This window comes from Lithobates pipiens, unplaced genomic scaffold, assembly GCF_037356315.1.
Source record: "Lithobates pipiens isolate NorthernLeopardFrog02 unplaced genomic scaffold, aLitPip1_a1.2 Scaffold_8, whole genome shotgun sequence".
Lineage (NCBI taxonomy): Eukaryota > Metazoa > Chordata > Amphibia > Anura > Ranidae > Lithobates > Lithobates pipiens.
Window position 1 is genome coordinate 634,380,446 of NW_027507903.1, and position 23,613 is coordinate 634,404,058.

Genomic DNA, 23,613 nt, shown 5'->3' on the forward strand with positions numbered 1-23,613 from the left:
GGGTGGGGGTGTTCGGCCCATCCCTAATTGTAAGCTCCTTGAGGGCAGGAACTGATATGAATGAGCAATATGTAAATGATTGGCACTATAAAAATATGTGAAATAAATATAATGAGTTAGAGAGCAAAGATCTTTTTATAAAATTTGAGAGTTTGGCTCTATTTGAAGGGCGCAGGAATGGACAAGGACACTGCTTTTCTGGCAGAATCAGCAGGAATTTTTTGTAGTACTTACAGAAAATGTTCTTAGCCTGAAAAATGAAAACGAATGCAGCCATCACATCTAAGGTTCGGTGAGCTACAATATATAATTTTTTTTCTTTTCTTTAAACATGCTTCCACAATAAAAAACACAATTCCTGTGCCTTGTGTCCATGTGTAGACCCTGTGTCCGTGCTGCTGTGTCTTCAGCTGTCACGCTGGTGTCACCCCCCCTCCTCCCAACCCCATGCATTCCAGCATCGTCCCCTCCTTGTTCTATATAAAGAGAAGCAAAGTCCCAGCTGAGACTTCACTGCACTGTCCATCGTCCAGCCAGGAGCCAGGAGGAGCCAGGTACTGTACTTTCCCCTAAACACCATACACCATATATACTGTATATACCCCATATCAGCAGCCTTTCTCAAACTTTTTTCCCCAGAGGAACTCCTAAAATAATTTTTTCAGGTCACAGGGTTACTAAAACAAGTTCATAAGGGTTGTGTGGGAAAAAAATGTTCTTTACATTGGTGGTCAATGGGGGACCTTTACATTGGTTATCAGTGGGAAGAAGGCCCTTTACATTGGTGATCAATAGGAAGAAGGCTCTTTACATTGGTGATCAATGGGAAGAAGGGCCTTTACATTGGTGATCAATAGGAAGAAGGACCTTTACATTGGTGATCAATGGGAAGAAGGCTCTTTACATTGGTGATCAATGGGAAGAAGGCCCTTTACATTGGTGAACAATGTAAAGAAGGCCCTTTACATTGGTGATCAATGGGAAGAAGGACCTTTACATTGGTGATCAATAGGAAGAAGGACCTTTACATTGGTGATCAATGGGAAGAAGACCCTTTACATTGGTGATCAATAGGAAGAAGGCCCTTTACATTGGTGATCAGTGGGAAGAAGGCCCTTTACATTGGTGATCAATAGGAAGAATGACCTTTACATTGGTGATCAATAGGAAGAAGGCCCTTTACATTGGTGATCAGTGGGAAGAAGGCCCTTTACATTGGTGATCAATAGGAAGAAGACCCTTTACATTGGTGATCAATAGGAAGAAGGCCCTTTACATTGGTGATCAGTGGGAAGAAGGCCCTTTACATTGGTGATCAATAGGAAGAAGGACCTTTACATTGGTGATCAATAGGAAGAAGGCCCTTTACATTGGTGATCAGTGGGAAGAAGGCCCTTTACATTGGTGATCAATGGGAAGAAGGACCTTTACATTGGTGATCAATAGGAAGAAGGACCTTTACATTGGTGATCAATGGGAAGAAGACCCTTTACATTGGTGATCAATAGGAAGAAGGCCCTTTACATTGGTGATCAGTGGGAAGAAGGCCCTTTACATTGGTGATCAATAGGAAGAAGGCCCTTTTACATTGGTGATAAATGGGAAGAAGGCCCTTTACATTGGTGATCAATAGGAAGAAGGCCCTTTTACATTGGTGATAAATGGGAAGAAGGCCCTTTACATTGGTGATCAATGGGAAGAAGGCCCTTTACATTGGTGGTCAGTGAGAATAATGCCCCTTACATTGGTGGTCAGTGAGAATAATGCCCCTTACATTGGTGGTCAGTAGCAGGAAATCTCCATACATTGGTGGTCAGTGGGAAGAATGTTTTTTACATTGGTGGTCAGTGGGAAGAATGTGCTTCACATTGGTGGTCAGTGGGAAGAATATCTTATACATTGGTGGGCAGTGGGAAGAATGCTTGATACATTGGCGGTCAGTGGGTAGGATTCTCCATACATTGGTTATCAGTAGATAAAATGGTCCTTACATTTGTGATCTGTGGATAGAATTCTCTATACATTGGTGGTCAGAGGAAAATGCTCCCTACATTAGTGGTCAATGGGAAGAATGCCCATCCCAACCCCCTTTTTATTGGTGGTGGGTGGTTAGAATGCTCCTTACATTGGTGATCAGTGAGAAGAATGCCCCTTACATTGGTGATCAGTGAGAAGAATGCTCCTTACATTGGTGGTCAGTAATGGGAAGAATTCTCCTTACATTGGTGATCAGTGGGACGAATGGTCCTTACATTGGTGATCAGTGGTTAGAATTCTCTATGCATTAGTGGTCAGTGGCAAAGTGCTCCCCACATTGGTGGTTAATGGGAAAAATGCCCCCTACAATGGTCAGAATACCCCCCCCCCCCTTACATTGGTAGTCAGTGGGAAAATCAAGCCATTTACTTTGATGGTCAATGGGAAGAATGCTCCTTACATTGGTGATTAGTGGGAAGACTAAAATCCTTATTTGCTCAAAATGCACCTAACTAAGGACAGCCAAAAAGGTCTTTGGTGTCGTGCTTCTGGTTTTGCCAAGTGTGTGTTGGCCCTGGAACTATGCAGACACCATCAAAACAGCTCAAGGTACCCCCAAACAAGGAACCCTGGTTGAGAATGACTGACCCATACTTTATATAGGTCTGTACACTTCAATATCTGTGGGTTGGGTCGATATCTGTTAGCATGCCGTGTATAGAGATCATGGATTGGGTCGATATCTGTTAGCATGCAGTGTATGGAGATCATGGATTGGGTCGATATTTGTTAGTATGCAGTGTATGGAGATCATGGATTGGGTCGATATCTGTTAGCATGCAATGTATGGAGATCATGGATTGGGTCGATATCTGTTAGCATGCAATGTATGGAGATCATGGATTGGGTCGATATCTGTTAGCATGCAGTGTATGGAGATCATGGATTGTATACCGTTTAGCTGTGTTTCCTCCTAAGGTTCCCTTCCCAGGGTCTGAGGCGGACATTGCCAATGTCACAGCTCTGCTGACCTTTCCCGGATGCTATAACAGTCCTGACCTTTCCCCGTCCTCTCCGACCTTTACAGTGACTATTAATAGGCCGCCTGAGATCGTTCCAGACCACAAATTAAATACCACACAGACCCTGCAGAGACTTCACACCCTGCCGGTGTTATCTTACAGTACAGAGTGATTCTTGTTATACAGTACAGTGTGATCCTTACCCATGTATACTCGGTATTATTATACAGTGCAATGTAACCAGTGTACACCAGGGTGCATTTACATAAAAAATTCACAAAGTTCTTCATTGTGCAATTTTACATCAATTCATTGTGTGCAAATCCTGGCAAAATCTAATGTTACTAGGCTATTTTCTTTCCAGGTTGGATGTTCTTCGTTCATAAGAATAGCATGAATCAGGCAAAATACCACATTATGTCCACCTGGTGGAGCTGATAGGAAATAAATACATATTTACCATGACTATCAGCTCCATCTAGTGGCCATAATGCAATAGTTTCCTGATCCCCTCTATTACAAATGAAGATCATCCAACCGGGAGAGAAAAGAGCCTAGTAACATTCCATTTTGCTGGCGTTCACATAAAGTAAATGCACATGCAGTTTTCTCAGGATGAATAGCTCTGAACTTTTTATTATTATTAATACACCCCTTAGGGCAGGGGTCTCAAACTGGTGGCCCACCAGCTGTTACGAAACGACAAGCCCCATCATGTCTCTGCCTGTGGGAGTTATGCCTCTAACTGTCAGCCTTGCAATGCCTCATGGGACTTTTGTTTCTGTACAGGGCAATATGACACTGACTCTATATGTCGGTTCACTTTTTAGGCATCATGTCCATTCAGAAGATTCATGCTCGGGAGATCCTTGACTCCCGCGGGAATCCAACCGTGGAGGTAGACCTCTATACCGGCAAAGGTAAGTGATGTGACCTTCCACTCACAGATCTGCAGGGACAGCTATGGGTCCAGGTTGGAAAATTTCACAAACTTAAAGGATTTTTTTTGGGGGGGGGGGGGGGGGTACTTATAAATATATGAGCAAAAGTGATCGGCTTAAGACCTGTTTGTTATTGGCATGGGTAGGAAGGAACATGCATTGTTCAAATATTCCACCTCTACATACTGTATGTGATGCTTCCTGCAAAATATACACTGCTGGTCAGGGGCATTGCTAGGTCTACAAAAGATCTGTGGCTAGAGCCCATAGCAGCGTAGTAAAGAAAGTCATACGCTTGGGCAGGCATACACATGTATATACAGTAATATACATGTGTGTGTATATACTGTATATCCCCAGAGAGCCTACCTCTTACATCAGGGTCTCCAGAGGGCCCCCCCTACATCAGAGTCCCCAGAGAGCCTCCCCCTTGCATCAGGGTTCCCAGAGAGCCTCCCTCTTGCATAAGGGTCCCCAGAGAGCCCCCACTTACATCAGGGCTCACAGAGAGCCCCCTTACATTAGGGTCCCCAGAGAGCCTCCCCCTTGCATCAGGGTCCCCAGCGAGCCCCCCACTTACATCTGGGTCCCCAGAGACCCTTCCCTCCCCTTGGGGAACCCTGCAGATACTCGAGGCTATGGTCCCCAGATTCAGGGCTATAACCCCAAAAGCCACCCCCTAGCGACACTACTGCTGCTGGTCGAATGTAGGACAGGTTTGAGAAACAACGGCCCAAACTCTTCCTCCATGTGGTCAGAGAATGGTGCCCGGTGGGCCATTTTCCTCTGGGGAGGGGACGCTCCATTTGGAGGATCTATTTTTCTTCCCCTTGCACTGAATTGATTTCCCCAACTCTAGCACCCTTTAGAAAGGGTTGTTCATGCATCAGTTGTTTATATTTTACCAACAATACGTTTGATGCATGGTAAGAGATCGTCTTTATCACGTGAACTGCATGTGCATCCTTGAAAAAGTGGATGTTGTTCCAAGAAACGCATTGGATGAAAATCTGAATATGCAAGATTCTGTGTGATGTATAAAATAATGATGTCATTCTGTATTTTTTCATGATCTTTGACCAAGATAGTTCATAAATATTATTATTATTATTATTATTATACAGGATTTATACAGCGCCAACCTTTTGCGTAACCCTTTCTAATATAAAGGGAGACAGTACTGTTACAAATCACTTCAATACAAGAGGGTTGGGGGGCTATGTTCCAGTGTTACTTTAGTCGACTAAAGCGACTAAGACATTTTAGTCGACTAAATGAATACTATTTTAGTCGACTAAAATACAACTAAAACGAAAACAATTGAGATGACTAAAACACAAATAAAACTGAAATGCCATTTTAGTCAAAAGACTAAGACTAAAACTAAATTTTAGTTTCACTTCCAAACGAACACTGGTCTGTAGTGCACGTTCATACCTCAATACCATAAATAATAACATATTCGATTCTTCACTCCAGCAGTATATGAGTTTGGAAAATGGAGAGAAGTGTTAACGAATGCATTACATATTAATTACACTCATTCGATTTTAGACGACTAAAATGAGTTTTAGTTGACTAAAATGTACTAGAGATTTAGTTGACTAAATACAACTAAAACTAAAACAATTGCAGAAGACTAAACTGGGAATAAAACTAAAATGGCATTTTAGTCCTAAGACTAATGCCGCGTACAGACGATCGGAATCTCCGACAACAAAACCGTGGATTTTTTTTCCGACGGATGTTGGCTCAAACTTGTCTTGCATACACACGGTCACACTAATGTTGTCGGAAATTCTGATCGCCAAGAACGCACAGAGGTACAACACGTACGATGAGCCAAGAAAAATTAAGTTCAATAGCCAGTGCGGCCCTTCTGCTTGATTCCGAGCATGCGTGGAATTTTTTTTGCCTCGGAATTGTGTACACACAATCAGAATTTCCGACAACAAATTTTGTTGTCGGAAAATTTGAGATCCAGCTCTCAAACATTTGTTGAGAAAGTTCCGACAGCAAATGTCCGACAGAGCCTACACACGGAATTTCACATCGAACTTTTGTTGTCGGAAATTCCGATCATGTGTACACGACATAAGACTAAAACGAAATCGAAATTTTCTGCCAAAAATTAAAACTGCCGTGCTCATGAGAGCTTACAATCTAATAGGGATTGGCAAGTGATAGAAAAGGTAATAACTGGGGTGGAGGCGGGATAGGGTTTTCCTAAGAGATGAGTTTTTAGGGATCACTTAAAAGTAGACATAGTAGAAGATAGTTCCAGAGGATGGGAGAGGCTCTGGAGAAGTCCGAGAGGTGAGAATAGGAGGAGGTGACAAAGGGAGCTAGAGATCAGGAGGTCTTGGGAGGAGAAGACGGTTTGGGTGGTATTTTGAGATGAGGTTGGTGATGTAGCTTGGGAAAAGTTGTAAATTTTATTCACTGGGCAATTAGAAGCCAGTGGAGGGATTAACAGAGAAGGGTGGAGGGCACTGAGTGGTTGGTGAGGTAGATGAGGCCAACGAGGAGGGAGCTGCAATAATCAAGTTATGAAATACCCAGGGGGAAAATTAGTATCTTGGTGGTGTCATTGGTTAAGAAGGGTTCATTTTTTGGAAATGTCATGGAGGTGAAGGTGGCAAGATTTGGGCAGTGATTGGAAAGGGGGAGGTCGGAGTCCAGGATTACACCTAGCCTAATGGCCCGTACACACGCTCTGAAAATCGGAACAAAAATACCGCTTTCATCGCGATCGTACGATAATGTCAGAAACCATGAAATCAGGCTGAGACAGAAGTACAGTTAAATCACACTTGTTTAATAATAAAAGTAAAAAGAACAAATGTGGTCAAAACATAGACAAAGTTCAGTAATGGGTACGGATAGCCAGCCAAGCCAGAAGTCAGGGATCAATGGAAAAAGACCTGGGGGTCCTAGTAGATGATAGGCTCAGCAATGGCATGCCAAGCTGCTGCTAACAAAGCAAACAGAATATTGGCATTAAAAAGGGGATCAACTCCAGAGATAAAACGATAATTCTCCCACTCTACAAGACTCTGGTCCGGCCTCACCTGGAATATGCTGTCCAGTTTTGGGCGCCAGTCCTCAGGAAGGATGTACTGGAAATGAAGCGAGTACAAAGAAGGGCAACAAAGCTAATAAAGGGTCTGGAGGATATTAGTTATGAGGAAAGGTTGTGAGCACTGAACTTATTCTCTCTGGAGAAGAGACGCTAGAGAGGGGATATGATTTCAATATAAAAATACCGTACTGGTGACCCCACAATAGGGATAAAACTTTTTCGCAAAAGGGAGTTTAACAAGACTCATGGCCACTCATTAAAATGAAAAGCAAAGAGGCTTAACCTTAAACTACGTAGAGGGTTCTTTACTGTAAGAGCAGCAAGAGGTGGAATTCCTCTCCACAGGCAGTGGTCTCAGCGGGGGGCATTGATAGTTTCAAGAAACTATTAGATAAGCATCTGAACGACCGCAACATACCGGGATATACAATGTAATACTGACATATAATCACACACATGGATTGGACTTGATGGACTAGTGTCTTTTTTCAACCTCACCTACTATGTAACTACGTAATGTAGTGGAACAGCAAGCAAGATATGGAGCCAGAAGGGTCAGCAAAGCAAGTCTTGAACAGGATCACAGGAGATAGTTTCTGTGATGTTTGACCAAGGCGAAGGCAGAGAACCTCTGGACTGGACGGCTTAAGTAGGCAGGACTGACGAGCAGGATATCATCAACAGCTGGCTACCTGTGGAGATATAGGAGCTGGCAATTAGCCGACAGCTGAGCGGCCAGCTTTGTGAAGGAAGGGCTGAGCTCAGCCCTGACAGATAATCGGATCATTAGTACAAAGCTTTGAGAGCCGATCACGACAGATCATCCAATATTATTTTATCGGACATGCACGAAAATTTTACTCAGACGATACCAGATCGTACGGATTTTCGTTTAATATCAGTACAGTTGTCGTCCGAAAATACAATACAAAACATGACATCACTTGCGATTTTTTTAATTCTGTCATATGAGAATTTTCGGAACTTTAGTAAACTCTTCAGGTTCGATATATGTCTGGAATGCAAAAAAAAACAAAAAAAAAAACGGAAAATCTGTCATCTGATTTTCAGATCGTGTGTACGGGGCATAAACGTAGACAGAGTAACAGATAGCTGGACAGGGCTGGAATAGGAAGTTCCAGAGGATGCGAGAGGGTCTGGAGAAGTTCTGGAGGCAAGTATAGGAGATGGTGATGAGAAAGCTTGAGAGCAGAAGGTTTGAGGGAAGGGAGTAATAGTTGTGTTATTGATCTTGATGGGAAAGTTGGGGGAGGGGGGAATGGGTGAGTAGGAGTATGTGTGTTCATTGTGTTAGGTCAAAAGATGGGGTTAGGATGAGAAGTTGAGATGTTGAACAGCTGAGCTATTAACATTGACAGGCTTGTTAATGTCACCAAGAATGATAGTGGAGAAGGTAGAGATTTGTCCTCTGGATTAGTTCTCATGACCATGGTCAACAAGATAGAAAGTCATGAGAAATTCATACCAGAGCTTGAAGTTAGGGGAATCTTCTGGCGACAGCTGCTTAAAGGGGATGTCCCTTTACTTTGTGTCCCTGCTGGGGAGAATCCCTCTCCCGATTTATCCTGCCAACCATTGTCACATAAGAGAAAATACAAATGGTTGAGTTGCCAAAGAATAGAGGAATTAAAGATGTGCACGACGGAAAAATTTGTTTAGTTAAGTTAATCATTTTGTTTTTTGTCATTTTCGTTATGTTAAAATTATTCGTTTTCAAAACTTATTTTGAATATTCAGATTGATTTCCTATATTCTAATTTATTCAAGATTTGACTTTCAGGAGGCAGCTATATTCATTCTATTTCATTCTTTTATATTCTATTATGTTCCTATAGTTTCTATTTTATTATTTTCTGTTTCTTTTTTATTTTCTAGTATATTCTGTTATTTTCTATACTATTCTGTTCTATGCTATTCCTTTATTTTCTATGCTATTATTTTCTGTTTTATTCTATTCTATTATTTTATATTCTATTATATTTTGTTTTATTCAAGTCTATTATATTTTGTTTTATACTATTCTATTAAGCAGTAGGAATTAGCATCTTATTTCACCTTTATACCTTACTGTATTTATTGCAATATGTTTCCATTTCGAATTTGAAATCAAATCAGGATAATTCTTTTTTTTTTTCTTTTGTAATTTATGTAGGATTTGTTACGATTGTGATTCGGAAATTTGGATACATCCAAATCTCAGAATAACGGAAATTTTGTCCGTTTAAGTTTGTAGTGAAATTAAGCGCACATGTCTACTTCTAATAGAGGCATCTGGTCTGGGGACAACTGTCTAAGGACTTTACTCTGGAGAGATTTTTTTTTTTTTCAATTCCTGGTGTGTCCAATGGGACAGGAAGTGAGTTATTCTCCCCAGGGGGACACAAATGGTAGCATAGAGCCTGACAGGGGTTTAACCATTACTGGAAAAATGAAAACAAGGGCAGTCGCCCATCCAAGGACTGGTAAAAACTTTTTGATCTTGGATTGGATACATTTTGATTTTACATGCTGTGCTTTGTGGGAGAAGTACAGTTCGGCGCTGTCTAAATGATCCTCCTGCTTATTGATATAGGAAGCAACGTTTTATGGCCAGGAGGGTAAGCTGTACAGAAAAAATATTCATAGATATTATACAATTTTAATACATATGAATAATATATTATTATAATATTGTTTCCATGCCTCAAGTCACCCAAGTCATTCAATCTTGTATTTAATCCAGGTCTCTTCCGGGCAGCCGTACCCAGTGGAGCCTCCACAGGAATCTATGAGGCCCTTGAACTGAGGGATGGGGACAAGTCTAGATACCTGGGCAAAGGTGAGCAATGGAGTGAGGTCCATTCCTTCTACTGGCTGCATGACCCTGCCATCCGCCATGTTGAAATTTAGGTGCATTAACGTAGCAATCATTGGTTGACCAGAGAACTCATTGACTCCGCCCAAAGATGCCTATCCTAGGAAGTCTCCTGAAAATGGAAACAGGAATCTCCATTCACAGGAAGATCCTTCCTGAACTTCATATGCAATCAGATAATCATCGGATCATCTACAATGTTATTTCTTATGAATATTAGCAATCATTGAGTATTTAGAAACACATTTATCCTTAATGGAGAGGGAAGTCTCACAGCTTTTACAGTGAAGATCCCTGTCGGCATGCAGAGGTTAAACTTCTTCCACCAGGTGCAGAAAGCTTGTCCTTTGCAGATATTTGTATGGCTCCAACAATGTATGCAGCACTTTACACACCGTACATTTACATCAGTCCCTGCCCTCAAGGAGCTTACAATTTAGGGTCCCTCCCTCACATGCATACACATACTAAGGCCAATTTTAGACAAGATCCGTGTAACCCACCAGCATATCATCGGAATGTGGGAGGAAACCCACACAAGAACTTAGAGAACATGTAGACTATATGCAGATAGTGTCTTGACCAGATTTCGCAGCAGAGACCCTTGTACTGCAAGGCAGAAGTGCTAACAACGAAGCCACTGTGCTGCCCAAAAGGCATGAGGGGTCTTCTCCATCTTGGTGCTATAACACTTAAGCAACTTCAGCTATATCACCTGTAGGAGGCTGCTGGAAAAAGTGTACCAAGAACCTCAATTGCCATAATTCAGAGCATTTCAAATATCAACATTGGCAACAGATAACCATCCAATCCATGACTAGTGTAGTCTGAATGTTCCCCTTCTATTATCCTTTCACCAATACCTTCCCCTATTAGAAACGAGACCACACCATAGGTTGGAGTAAACTGGCCACAACAGCCTTTATTAAACATAACTCAAAACTTACTCCAATCACTTGTAAATATGAAAATATATAAATATATAAATCTATATAAATATATAAATATAAATAACTTTATTAACATTAAACAACCTTAAATAACATTAAATGCCCATTCTGGTGATCTCCGACGGTGACCCCACTTAAGCCAATACCAACTCACTGCGGTACACCTGACCAACTTTCCCAAAGGCCTCCACCTGTGACCGGTCGGAGACAACTTCCACCAGTGAACATAACCGTATTCCATCCAACGTTCAGGAATACCCAGAGGGGCCGATCGTTTGATGAGCCCCCCACACCCTCAGATCCCTTCTGAGTAACTGTCTACCGTCAGAAACCACCAGAAACCACCAGAAACACACCGCCCACCAGGAAAAACCTTCAGCTGTCGTGACAACCGACGAAACCTGCAAAAGAAGAAAAGACCAGCAACAAAACGGCATACCAAGATCAACACATAACATTAGGGCGGGAGGGCGGGAAAAACTGCCTCCTCTGTGTCACGCTGGGATCCGAATGATCCCTTAAGCTCCACCCCTCCCTTTTATATGGCTCCTCCCCTTCGCTAAGCCTGCTTCCTACAAACTTTCCTCGGCTCCACCTATCCAACTTAACCCTGTGAGTCCCTCAGTCACACTGTCATGCCCAGCACTCCTTATGTCCTTTCATTCCTTAATCCGTGCTTCTCTGGTTAGCTTCATAGAAACAAAGAGCAGTATTCCACTACAATCACCATTCCTCCTCCTTCCTTTTCCAGGTGTCCAGAAGGCTGTGGACCATATCAACAAGACCATCGTGCCGGCTCTGCTGGAGAAGGTAGGGTGATATGGAAGGACAGAGGGTGCCATAGTGGCTGATAACTGCAATGTGTGTACAAAGAAAAAGTTTAAAATGTTTTTGGACCATGTTGTACATGAGGTGAAAGCATTTTAAGACCCATTTATTTCCACTTGGCAATGTTCTCAGTGATGTGCTATATTTTGGTTTTACAAAAGACCTTGATGACCAGTTCCAGCCATGGACCAAACCATCTCAAGGGACAAGGGATGGAAGACCTGCATTCTGGAATAGAGTGTGGGCTCTTCAATGAGGGTCCTGTGTATCCCTTTACCAGTTCCTTCCAGTGGACATATGGCCATTGAATACACTTTTCAGGGCCAGAGTAGTAGGAGATCACTGATGGAGGGAATATTTAGAATGGTCTGCTTAGAATGGTCTACTTTTTCTTGCATAGCTACAGTATATAGGCAATTTGATTGGTAAGAGACATTAGACTGCTGAGTTTGGACTTCAGGGTTCACACCCAAGTTCTGAGTTCAGTTCACACCCAACTCCTCTTGGGAAAAATGACTCTCTCAACACTCAAGGGCAATTTGAAGAATTGCCTGGATCAGATTTTTTTTTTACAAAATACATTTTTCTGTAATAATTAAAGGCAAACATAATTGTAAGAAAAACACCCCATCCTTTGTAAAATCCTATTATTGTTCTTGCCATTACTACCTCATGCTTGACTGCCTTTTCAATAGAGAACCCCTTCCTATAATGATGTAAAATTGTCTTGTCTTGACATGCATCACAATCCAACCCCTGGTACTTTTGAACTTCTGGTGGGCCCATGTCTGGACCTGGGACAAGTTGCCTTTCTGTACCCCTTTAGTAATACAGCTCTCTGCTTTCTCTCCCAGAAATTGAGTGTGGTGGATCAAGAAAAGATCGACAAACTGATGCTGGAACTCGATGGGACCGAGAACAAATGTGAGTGCTTGGGAAGTGCAACAGAGCAAAGAGAAGCTTCAGATAGAAGCTGCCATACTGTGACTTGGGGGGCTGCATAGTGCATCTTCACTCTCCACTAAACTTGCCTTGCCCTATCTATCCCGTCAGAGTCTGGCAGTTTCTATTGAAGGCTTCTCATACAGTTATGCTCCATTGCAGGCAAAAAAAAAGACTGCTTTTTATGGCAGTAATGATGGCAGCTGTACAATTATGTCTGTGTCAGGGCTCCAGCGAGTCTCTTTCCTACTAACATTTTCTTCTTCAACAGCAAAGTTTGGTGCTAACGCCATCCTGGGGGTGTCACTGGCTGTGTGCAAGGCTGGAGCTGCTGAGAAGGGTGTTCCACTCTACCGACACATCGCCGACCTGGCTGGAAATCCTGATGTCATTCTTCCCGTCCCTGTGAGTACACATTCTTCTTTTCTCTTACCTCTTTTCTTCCTTCTCTTCTCTCCCCTCTTCCTTCCTTCTCTTTCCTTTCCTACCAACCCTCCTTCTTCTCTTCCCTTTGTTCCTTCCTTCTTTCCTTTCTTCTTTTCTTTTTCCTTCCTCCCAATCCTCCTATCTTTCCCTTCCTTCCTCCCTTTCCTCTTCTCTTCTTTCCTTTTTTCTTTCTTTCTCTTTTCCGTTTTTCTCTCCTTTCAACCTACCTACAGTACCTTCCTTTCCTCTTCACCTCTCTTCTTTCTTTTGTTCCCATTCTTTTCCCTCCCCTATTCCTTCCTTCTCTTTCCTTTCCCTTCTTACCAACCTTCCTTCTTCTCTTCAATTTTTTTCCTTCCTTCTTCCCTTTCTTCTCTTTTTCCTTCCCCTCATCTACCCTTTCTTTCCCTTACTTGCTCCCTTTGCTTTTCTCTTCTTTTTTTTCCTCTTCCCTTTTTCACTCCTTCTAACCTACCTTCCTTTCCTCTTATCTTACCTCTCTTCCTTCTTTTCTTCCTTCTCTTCCCATTCTTTTCCCTCCCCTCTTCCTTCCTTCTTTTCTTTTCCTTCTTCTCTTCCCCTTGTTCCTTCCTTCTTCCCTTTCTTCTTCTCTTGTTTTTCCTTCTCCTCTTTTTCCTTCCTTCCAATCTACCTTCCTTCCTCGCTTTCCTTTTTTCTGTTTTTCTCTCCTTTCAACCCTAGCTAACTTTCTTTCCTCTTCTCCTCTTAACTCTCTTTTCTTCCCATTTTTCCCCTCCCTCCCTTCTCTTTTCTTTCGTTTCCTTCCTTATTCTCTTCCCTTTTTTCCTTCTTCTCTTTTATCTTCCTCCCTGTCTACTTTTCTTTCCATTCCCTCTTCTCTTCTTTACTTTTCCATTCCAACCTACCTACCTTCCTTTCCTCTTCTCTTACTTCTGTTCTTCCTTTTCTTCCTTCCTTTTCCCTTCCTACCAACATTCCTTCTTCTCTTTCCTTTTTTCCTTCCTTCCTCCCTCCCTTTTCCGTCCTTTTCCCCTTTTTCTCCTTTCAACCTATCTGCCTTCTTTTTTTCCCTCTTTCTTTCTTTTGCCCTTTTCCTTCCTTACTCCCTACACCTACCCAATTTTCATCCTTTTCCTCTTCTGACTTTTATTCTTCCTTCCTTTTTTTTTCTTCCTTCCTTCTTTTTTCTTACTTCTCTTCCCTCCCCCTCACCTACCTTATTTCCTACCTTCTTTCCTTACATCTTATAAAGAAAAATAATTATTATGTGTTTTATTAATGATTAAGGGCCCATCTACATGTTTGTATTGCAGTAACGCACGCATTACCACAACATAGTTAGTCAGGCTGAAAAAAGACAAGTACATCCATTTCAACCACACAAAAAAACGCAAAAAAAAAACCATGCATTGCAGTTAATTTTGAATGGCAACCCAACAGACTAAGGAAATGCACATGTGTTGCAGTGTTCTTTAAAACACCATCACAGGTCTGATTTGAAGGATGTTTAGATGCCTTGGCTGTCCATTCATCTTAAACACTCCAAAAAAATGTAGGGACTAATGGACATTATTAAGTGCGTTTGTATGTGCTAATGTTAGGTTCGTTATAGAACTCATTTGCTTGCAATAACATTGAAACAGTGTTCTTCTCCCATCTAAATGGAATGTCTTGTGCAATATGGAGATACAGTTAGTCCCCATGTACTACAATGAGATATTTCAGAGTCTGGTTCAAGGTCAAGCTGATAAGGTGTTTCAAAATAACAGAAATGAATGTACCTTGTTATTAATGATGTGCTGCTTGTGCAAAGCATGTAAAACGTTTATGTGTAAGAGGTCCTACATGACAATTGTCCCATTTGACCAAGAGGGCAAATCCTTGGTACAGTTGCCTCTCTGCAGTTATCTACATATGCCCTTTTCATCCCTCCTCTTTCTTCTCTCCCCTCTTGCCCTCTGTGGGATATTACACCGATTTCTGTCTTCCCTCAGGCATTTAATGTGATAAATGGAGGCTCTCATGCTGGGAACAAGTTGGCCATGCAGGAATTCATGATCCTGCCGATCGGAGCCTCCACCTTCAGGGAGGCCATGAGGATCGGTGCAGAGGTCTACCACAACCTGAAAGCCGTCATCAAGGCCAAGTATGGCAAGGATGCCACCAATGTTGGTGATGAGGGTGGCTTTGCTCCAAATATCCTGGAGAACAACGAAGGTGAGATGAGTCAGAGGCTACACAGAGACACAAGGTCTCCCGCCAATTATATGCCAGGGTGGGAGCAGAAGGTTTCTGCTTATCTGTAAATTTACTTTGTCCTCTAAAACCCCTTAAAAAGATGCCACATCCTGCAGGATAGAGGTTCCCATGTTATTAACTATTATGTATCTGAGCCACCTCCTATTCCTTATGTTTTATGCCCCTGTCAGGGACACATCAACTTGAGTTTGAACTTTTGAGCCTCTCCAGCAGTCCTGTTGCTCATTGTAGAAGGCTGCAGTTACCCTTCTATCCACTTTCAGACGTTATGTACCTGCTGTATTTGTACATTAAGGGGCTATCCCTATACTATACATGTGGGGAGGTGCAGAGTGGTGTGGCAGCAGTAAAAAAAAACTCAGAGTCCACTTGCAGAGACTGAACTTGTAATGAAGTTAAAAATCAACAATACACATCAAGCCCGGCGGGGAGGCACCCAACTGGGAAAACTCACAGAATACAACAGTGATGTGTAGCAGAGCAACTCTCAAATTGTAATAAATACTATACAGGGTATAGCAACCCTATATATATATACATGATACAGAACACATACGTGTTAATATTTCAAACCCAAAGTCTCACACATATAATAAGATTCCGTGACATAAACCTGTAAATGCAAAAATTATATGTAAAACATAAACACCCAGTGTATAAACAATAAGTCCGTGTATAAAACACCAAAAATAGTTGACGTGAGGCTGTAAATGAAAATCCTCTAAAAATAAACCACAATGTTCATAAGAATCCAAAAATGGGAAGAATCGTGTTCAGTCCACCACCAACATACGATGAGATTTACTGCTTACCAGATAGACATGACCCCCCACTACAGAGGGTCACACGGAACTTTATGAAAATGAACGCCACTTCCAGCCGCGGGGGTAGGGGGTTCCTCGAAGTCCTCCTGGCTTCGCTGCTTCAGAGAATCTTGGGAAGGAAACTCGCTCCCGAACACTTAACGCAAAGGTCCAGAGGCAGGGGCATCAAAATCATAGAGGAAGATAAAACTCAAAATAGTGTAAAACTCTTTTTATTGTAAGGATAAAAATATAAAAATGCACTTACAAATGTATAAAAGAAAATGAGCCTTAAGTCCGTGGCACCGGCCGGACACACACGGACAGACCCGTTCTCCTGGAACCCGTCACAAGGTGCCCCTGGATGACGCAATTTTGTTTCGAAACGCGTAGGGCTGAGCGGTACGCTACTTATCACCTCGGTTTTGTGACGGGTTCCAGGAGAACGGGTCTGTCCGTGTGCGTCCGGCCGGTGCCACGGACTTAAGGCGCATTTTCTTTTATACATTTGTAAGTGCATTTTTATATTTTTATCCTTACAATAAAAAGGGTTTTACACTATTTTGAGTTTTATCTTCCTCTATGATTTTGATGCCCCTGCCTCTGAGTCCTTCCTTTGGTCCTTTGCGTTAAGTGTTCGGGAGCGAGTTTCCTTCCCAAGATTCTCTGAAGCAGCGAAGCCAGGAGGACATCGAGGAACCCCCTCCCCCCGCGGCTGGAAGTGGCGCTCATTTTCATAAAGTTCCGTGTGACCCTCTGTAGTGGGGGGTCATGTCTATCTGGTAAGCAGTAAATCTCATCGTATGTTGGTGGTGGACTGAACACGATTCTTCCCATTTTTGGATTCTTATGAACATTGTGGTTTATTTTTAGAGGATTTTCATTTACAGCCTCACGTCAACTATTTTTGGTGTTTTATACACGGACTTATTGTTTATACACTGGGTGTTTATGTTTTACATATAATTTTTGCATTTACAGGTTTATGTCACGGAATCTTATTATATGTGTAAGACTTTGGGTTTGAAATATTAACACGTATGTGTTCTGTATCACGTATATATATATATATATATATATATATATATATATATATATATATATATATATATATATATAGGGTTGCTATACCCTGTATAGTATTTTTTTCAATATTACTGCACGAGTAGTTGGTTGTATTTGTTTTTGTATTTGTTTAAGCGCGGCTTATGATTTTTCGTTTACCTATTCTGCATGTATGTGACATAGTGAAGCCGCAGCTGAATACTTTCATTATTTAAGAATTTCACATATATTTTACACATTTCACATATTCATACATTTATTTTTTTCACCTTAGCGCAGTTTGTTTCCCCCTTTTTTTCTTAACTCTCAAATTGTGCAGGCAACATCCGTCCTAAGGTGCGGAATGTGGCCTGGCTGGCCCATACCCAAATGGGGTTATCCAGGAAGAATGGCATGTCTCTATCCTTTCCTTACTCTTCTGGAACCTCTCCTGGCCACTAATCACTGTCCTTACCAGATGAGTAAACAGTCCCTACACTATCCACATGTGAAATGCGCACAAAGCCTGGGAGCCAGGGCCTTAAATAGGCTCTGTCTGACCCAATATGGCTGCCAGAGTCACATGGGGTGGCAGCCTCCAATCAGATAGCTTCCCCAGTGACCCAGGAGACCATAGAGGAACCATGTTCCTCTTGACTTCTCCAACTGCGATGCTGCTGCGGTCGAGCGCCACCTACAGTGAATAAAATAATCTGTACCTGCTTACATACAGGACTGAATTATTAAAATTATGTAAAAATGTGAAACCCTTGTGCATCCCCACAGCCTTGGAGCTCCTAAAGGCTGCCATTGAAAAGGCTGGATACCCTGATAAGATCGTCATTGGAATGGACGTGGCTGCATCAGAATTCTTCCGTAAAGGGAAATACGACCTGGACTTCAAGTCCCCAGACGACCCAAACCGCTACATCACTGGACAACAGCTTGGTGACCTCTACAAAACTTTCATCAAGAATTACCCAGGTGAGTCAGAGCAACCATCAGGAGGCCCAGAGCAGTAGAGAGGCTACCAATCTGTCCCTTCACTTGCACGGTAACACACTGTCCTCTCTCTCTACAGTGGTCTCCATTGAGGATCCCTTTGACCAAGATGACTGGGATAACTGGAAGAGCTTCCTCTCCACTGTTGATATCCAGATAGTTGGGGATGATTTGACTGTGACCAACCCAAAGAGAATCCAGAAGGCGGTGGAGGTGAAGGCCTGCAACTGTCTTCTTCTGAAAGTCAACCAGATCGGATCAGTCTCAGAGTCCATCCAGGCGTGAGTGTCCACCAGTCACTGCATTATTAACCCAAATGCACACAAGGTCCAATCCCATTCTAAAAACTGCATCAAGTTCTATGGATGAAATATTGCATATCTTGAAGAATTTTCACAAACTCTATAGAAACTGTAGCATTTGTGGGCCAACTGTACAATAGATATTGTTCTCCATGGAGGACAGTCAGAACCTTTGTGTGCAGAGAGAAGCTTTATAATATGCTTTATACCATCACCATCCGATTGATAATAATAATAAATAATAATTTCCAGTGTGTTGTGTGTGTGTGGATGGCTTCAAAGTCTTTAGTACAAGGTGAAAAGGTGTCCATATCAGCCAGGTACATTTTGCAGATATTTAAATTTTGAAGAAAAAGGATTCTTCTATCATTGTTGTAGGATTAATGTGTATCTGGTCTGTGCAGGTGTAAGCTGGCCCAATCCAATGGCTGGGGTGTGATGGTCAGCCATCGTTCCGGAGAGACAGAAGATACTTTCATTGCTGACCTGGTGGTCGGACTGTGTACAGGACAGGTGAGTGAAGACAAGGGGACTGTGTACAAGATAGGGGAGAGGGAGAGAACTGAATATATGATAGGGGAGAAAAGGAGAGGACTGTGCACAGGACAGGTGAGATAGGAAAAGGACTTTGTACAGGATAGGGAAATAAGGTGACTAATGTGTACAGGGCATGGAAGAGAGAGAGGGGCCGTGTACAGGACAGGTGAGAAAGGGAAGGGACTGTGTATAAGACAGGTGGGAAGGGACTGCATACAGGACAGGTGAGAGAGGGAAAGCACCACGAACAAGACACGTGAGAGAGGGAAAGGACCGCATACAGGACAGGTGAGAGAGGGAGGAGACCGCGTACAGGACAGGTGAGAGAGGGAGGAGACTGCGTACAGGACAGGTGAGAGAGGGAGGAGACTGCGTACAGGACAGGTGAGAGAGGGAGGAGACTGCGTACAGGACAGGTGAGAGAGGGAGGAGACTGCGTACAGGACAGGTGAGAGAGGGAGGAGACTGCGTACAGGACAGGTGAGAGAGGGAGGAGACTGCGTACAGGACAGGTGAGAGAGGGAGGAGACTGCGTACAGGACAGGTGACTGAGGGAAGGGGCCGTGTACAGGACAAGTGAGGGAGGGAGGAGACTGCGTACAGGAGAGGTGACTGAGGGAAGGGGCCGTGTACAGGACAAGTGAGGGAGGGAGGAGACTGCGTACAGGAGAGGTGACTGAGGGAAGGGGCCGTGTACAGGACAGGTGACCGAGGGACGGGGCCGTGTACAGGACAGGTGAGGGAGGGAAGGAAGGGGCCGTGTACAGGACAGGTGAGGGAGGGAAGGGGCCGTGTACAGGACAGTTGAGGGAGGGAAGGGGCCGCGTACAGGACAGGTGAGGGAGGGAGGAGACTGCGTACAGGACAGGTGAGAGAGGGAGGAGACTGCGTACAGGACATGTGAGAGAGGGAGGAGACTGCGTACAGGAAAGGTGAGAGAGGGAGGAGACTGCGTACAGGACAGGTGAGAGAGGGAGGAGACTGCGTACAGGACATGTGACTGAGGGAGGAGACTGCGTACAGGACAGGTGACTGAGGGAGGAGACTGCGTACAGGACAGGTGACTGAGGGAGGAGACTGCGTACAGGACAGGTGACTGAGGGAAGGGGCCGTGTACAGGACAAGTGAGGGAGGGAGGAGACTGCGTACAGGACAGGTGACTGAGGGAGGAGACTGCGTACAGGACAGGTGACTGAGGGAAGGGGCCGTGTACAGGACAAGTGAGGGAGGGAGGAGACTGCGTACAGGACAGGTGACTGAGGGAGGAGACTGCGTACAGGACAGGTGACTGAGGGAAGGGGCCGTGTACAGGACAAGTGAGGGAGGGAGGAGACTGCGTACAGGAGAGGTGACTGAGGGAAGGGGCCGCGTACAGGACAGTTGAGGGAGGGAAGGGGCCGCGTACAGGACAGGTGAGGGAGGGAGGAGACTGCGTACAGGACAGGTGAGAGAGGGAGGAGACTGCGTACAGGACAGGTGAGAGAGGGAGGGGATTGCATACAAGACAAGTGGGGCGTGGACAGAGGAGAGAGGGAGGAGACCGCGTACAGGACAGGACAAAGAGGGAGGAGACCGTGTACAAGACAGGAGAAAGAGGGAGGGGACCACGTATAGGACTAGTGAGAGAGGGAGAGGACCGCCTACAAGACAGAGAGGGAGGAGACTGCATACAAGACATGTGGGAAAGGAATGCGTACATGACAGGTGACTGAGGGAAGGGGCCGCGTACAAGACACACGTGGGAGAGGGAGGGGACTGCGTAGAAGACAGGAGGGGGGCATGTACAGGACAGGTGATAGAGGGAGGAGACCGCGTACAGGACAGGTGAGAGAGGGAGGGGACCTCATATAGGACAGGTGAGAGATGGAGGGGACTGCCTACAGGACAGAGAGGGAGGAGAATGCATACAAGACAGGTGTGAAAGGAACGCGTACAGGACAGGTGACTGAGGGAAGGGGCCATATACAGGTCAGGTGGGAGAGGGAGGGGACTGCGTACAAGACAGGAGGGGACAGGACAGGTGAGAGAGGGAGGGGAACGCATACAGGAGAGAGAGGGGACTGCGTACAAGACAAGTGGGGGCGGGTACAGGACAGGTGAGAGAGGGCGGAAATCGCATACTGGACAGGAGAGAGGAGGGGACCGCGTACAGGACAGGGAAGAGAGGGAGGGGACCGCGTACAGGACAGGTGAGAGAGGGAGGGGACCGCGTACAGGACAGGTGAGAGAGGGAGGGGACCGCGTACAGGACAGGTGAGAGAGGGAGGGGACCGCGTACAGGACAGGTGAGAGAGGGAGGGGACCGCGTACAGGACAGGTGAAAGAGGAAGGGGACCGCGTACAGGACAGGTGAAAGAGGAAGGGGACCGCGTACAGGACAGGTGAGAGAGGGAGGGGACCGCGTACAGGACAGGTGAGAGAGGGAGGGGACCGCGTACAGGACAGGTGAGAGAGGGAGGGGACCGTGTACAGGACAGGTGAGAGAGGGAGGGGACCGCGTACAGGACAGGTGAAAGAGGAAGGGGACCGCGTACAGGACAGGTGAAAGAGGAAGGGGACCGCGTACAGGACAGGTGAAAGAGGAAGGGGACCGCGTACAGGACAGGTGAGAGAGGGAGGGGACCGCGTACAGGACAGGTGAGAGAGGGAGGGGACCGCGTACAGGACAGGTGAGAGAGGGAGGGGACCGTGTACAGGACAGGTGAGAGAGGGAGGGGACCGCGTACAGGACAGGTGAAAGAGGAAGGGGACCGCGTACAGGACAGGTGAAAGAGGGAGGGGACCGCGTACAGGACAGGTGAAAGAGGGAGGGGACCGCGTACAGGACAGGTGAAAGAGGGAGGGGACCGCGTACAGGACAGGTGAAAGAGGGAGGGGACCGCGTACAGGACAGGTGAAAGAGGGAGGGGACTGCGTACAAGACAAGTGAAAGAGGGAGGGGACTGCGTACAAGACAAGTGAAAGAGGGAGTGGACTACGTACAGGACAGAGAGGGTGGGGACCGTATACAGGACCTTGTACAGGACAGGTGAAAGAGGGAGGGGACTGTGTTTGTATAGTAATACAGACTGTGTTGGCTAATTAGAATGCAAGCTCCTCTGGTGCTCAGCGAAAATTCATCAATGTAATACATGGGTAATAAATTAGAAACACTTCTTTTTTTTTTTGTCTATCTCAGATCAAAACTGGCGCCCCCTGCAGGTCTGAGAGATTGGCCAAATACAACCAATTGATGAGGTAAGTGATCTAAATATAGGGTAATCCCAACAATACAACTTGTTGTGAGATATCGTAGATGACAGACAAGCGGCAGTGTTCATTTGCTCATACTTTGGTTTCCTCCGCAGGATTGAGGAGGAGTTGGGAGACAAAGCCAAGTTTGCTGGAAAGAACTTCAGGAACCCCAGAGGAAAGTAAACTGAGAACTTCCCCCTGAATCCATCACAACACCATGCCACCGTCCCAGAATCCTCTCAATACAGACCTCCCCAGGGGTTCTCCTCAAGCCCCCCGTCCACCGCTGTGCCATAAAATGGAATCCCTCAGTGGCGACCCAAATACATATGGAGCCAGCGGAATTCTGATATTTCAGTTTGGTGACCCAAATCACTTGGCGGCTTCTTAAATCTCTCCGAGTGTGAGATTTGCCAGTTTGGCCCAACTCCCTCTGGTGTCAACCTCTCCTGCAGGGTTCTCCATAATGCCCAGGAAACAAAAATAGGGGAGTCCATTAAGAGTGACACTTTTTTTCATAGCCTTATGGAAAGGACAGAGGCACAAAGAACTGCGGTAAAATGTAATCACTGTGGAAGATGCAGGAGACAAAACCTACTGCACCATGCTCCCTACTGCAGGGTTCCAGAACTAGAAGAAGCCATCCAGTGATTGTAGTCACCAGTGCCCATCCAATACTGAAATATGACTTGACCTGAAAATTTCCTGGCTGGACCTTGCCCATTGCACTTGGCCCTGTCTTCTCCGATTGTAAATATATCTTCACGCTATGGACCAGCGTGCTTTCCTTTGAATGAAGCACCAGTCTTCAGTCTTCCGCGGGCCCCCAATGCATTTTGAGACGTAGCGGTGAGTTTCCAAATTCAATTGAAATAAAGATGAAAAAAAATTAAGATAGAAGAGTGTGTGAGTTATCTAATTCCAAAGTCACCTACAATAGTGCTCTGATCTCTTCCAGAACACTTGTCAACATAATTTTCTGTGCACAACAGCAGTGTGTTATGGAAAGATGGCAAGAAAATAGAATAGTCTATGGAAACCTTCCATGCACATCCAGCCATGATTGATGAAAAAGGAAAATAGCCCATCACGTTATTGGTGTCAGTAGAATAGTGGCCCCCCCAGGGATAAATAGCTCCTTCAATCATTGCTGTCAGTGAGATAGCGGCCCCTAGGGGAGAACAGCCCTTCAGATCATGGATGTCAGCGGAATAGTCATCCTCAAATAATCGGTGTCAGTGAAAGTGTGCCCTCCCAGGACAGAACAGTCCCTCAAATCATTGGAGTCAGAGGAATAGGATGTGCTAGGAGAGAATTGCCTCTCAAATCATTAGTGTCAGTGGCCCCCAGAGGAGAATAGCCCCTCAAATCAGTGGTGTCAGCAACAGTGATCCCAAGGGTAGAAAT

General features: G+C 44.6%; 1 protein-coding gene across 2 annotated transcripts; it reads left to right on the forward strand.

Annotated features, from left to right (window-relative positions):
• Nucleotides 1-416: 416 nt before the first annotated feature.
• Nucleotides 417-22,690, forward strand: ENO3 (enolase 3). Of its 2 annotated transcripts, XM_077470852.1 has the most exons (12): nt 417-554; nt 3,830-3,919; nt 9,766-9,861; nt 11,599-11,657; nt 12,530-12,599; nt 12,889-13,022; nt 15,020-15,242; nt 17,918-18,115; nt 18,213-18,414; nt 18,840-18,948; nt 22,151-22,209; nt 22,320-22,690. In XM_077470852.1, exons 2-12 carry the CDS (start codon nt 3,835-3,837, stop codon nt 22,387-22,389), a joined length of 1,305 nt encoding a protein of 434 aa, XP_077326978.1. In that variant the 5' UTR covers nt 417-554; nt 3,830-3,834; the 3' UTR covers nt 22,390-22,690. The 2 variants fall into 2 exon arrangements, with proteins under 2 accessions (XP_077326978.1, XP_077326977.1); XM_077470851.1 differs by lacking the exon at nt 417-554 and having other exon boundaries at nt 3,811-3,919.
• Nucleotides 22,691-23,613: the final 923 nt, after the last annotated feature.

Coding starts and splice junctions, on each gene's coding strand:
- ENO3 (XM_077470851.1), top strand. CDS start 3,811: ATGTCGGTTCACTTTTTAGGCATCATGTCCATTCAGAAGATTCATGCT. Junction 12,600..12,888: donor CGATGGGACCGAGAACAAAT/GTGAGTGCTTGG, acceptor CTTCTTCAACAG/CAAAGTTTGGTGCTAACGCC. Junction 15,243..17,917: donor TATCCTGGAGAACAACGAAG/GTGAGATGAGTC, acceptor GCATCCCCACAG/CCTTGGAGCTCCTAAAGGCT.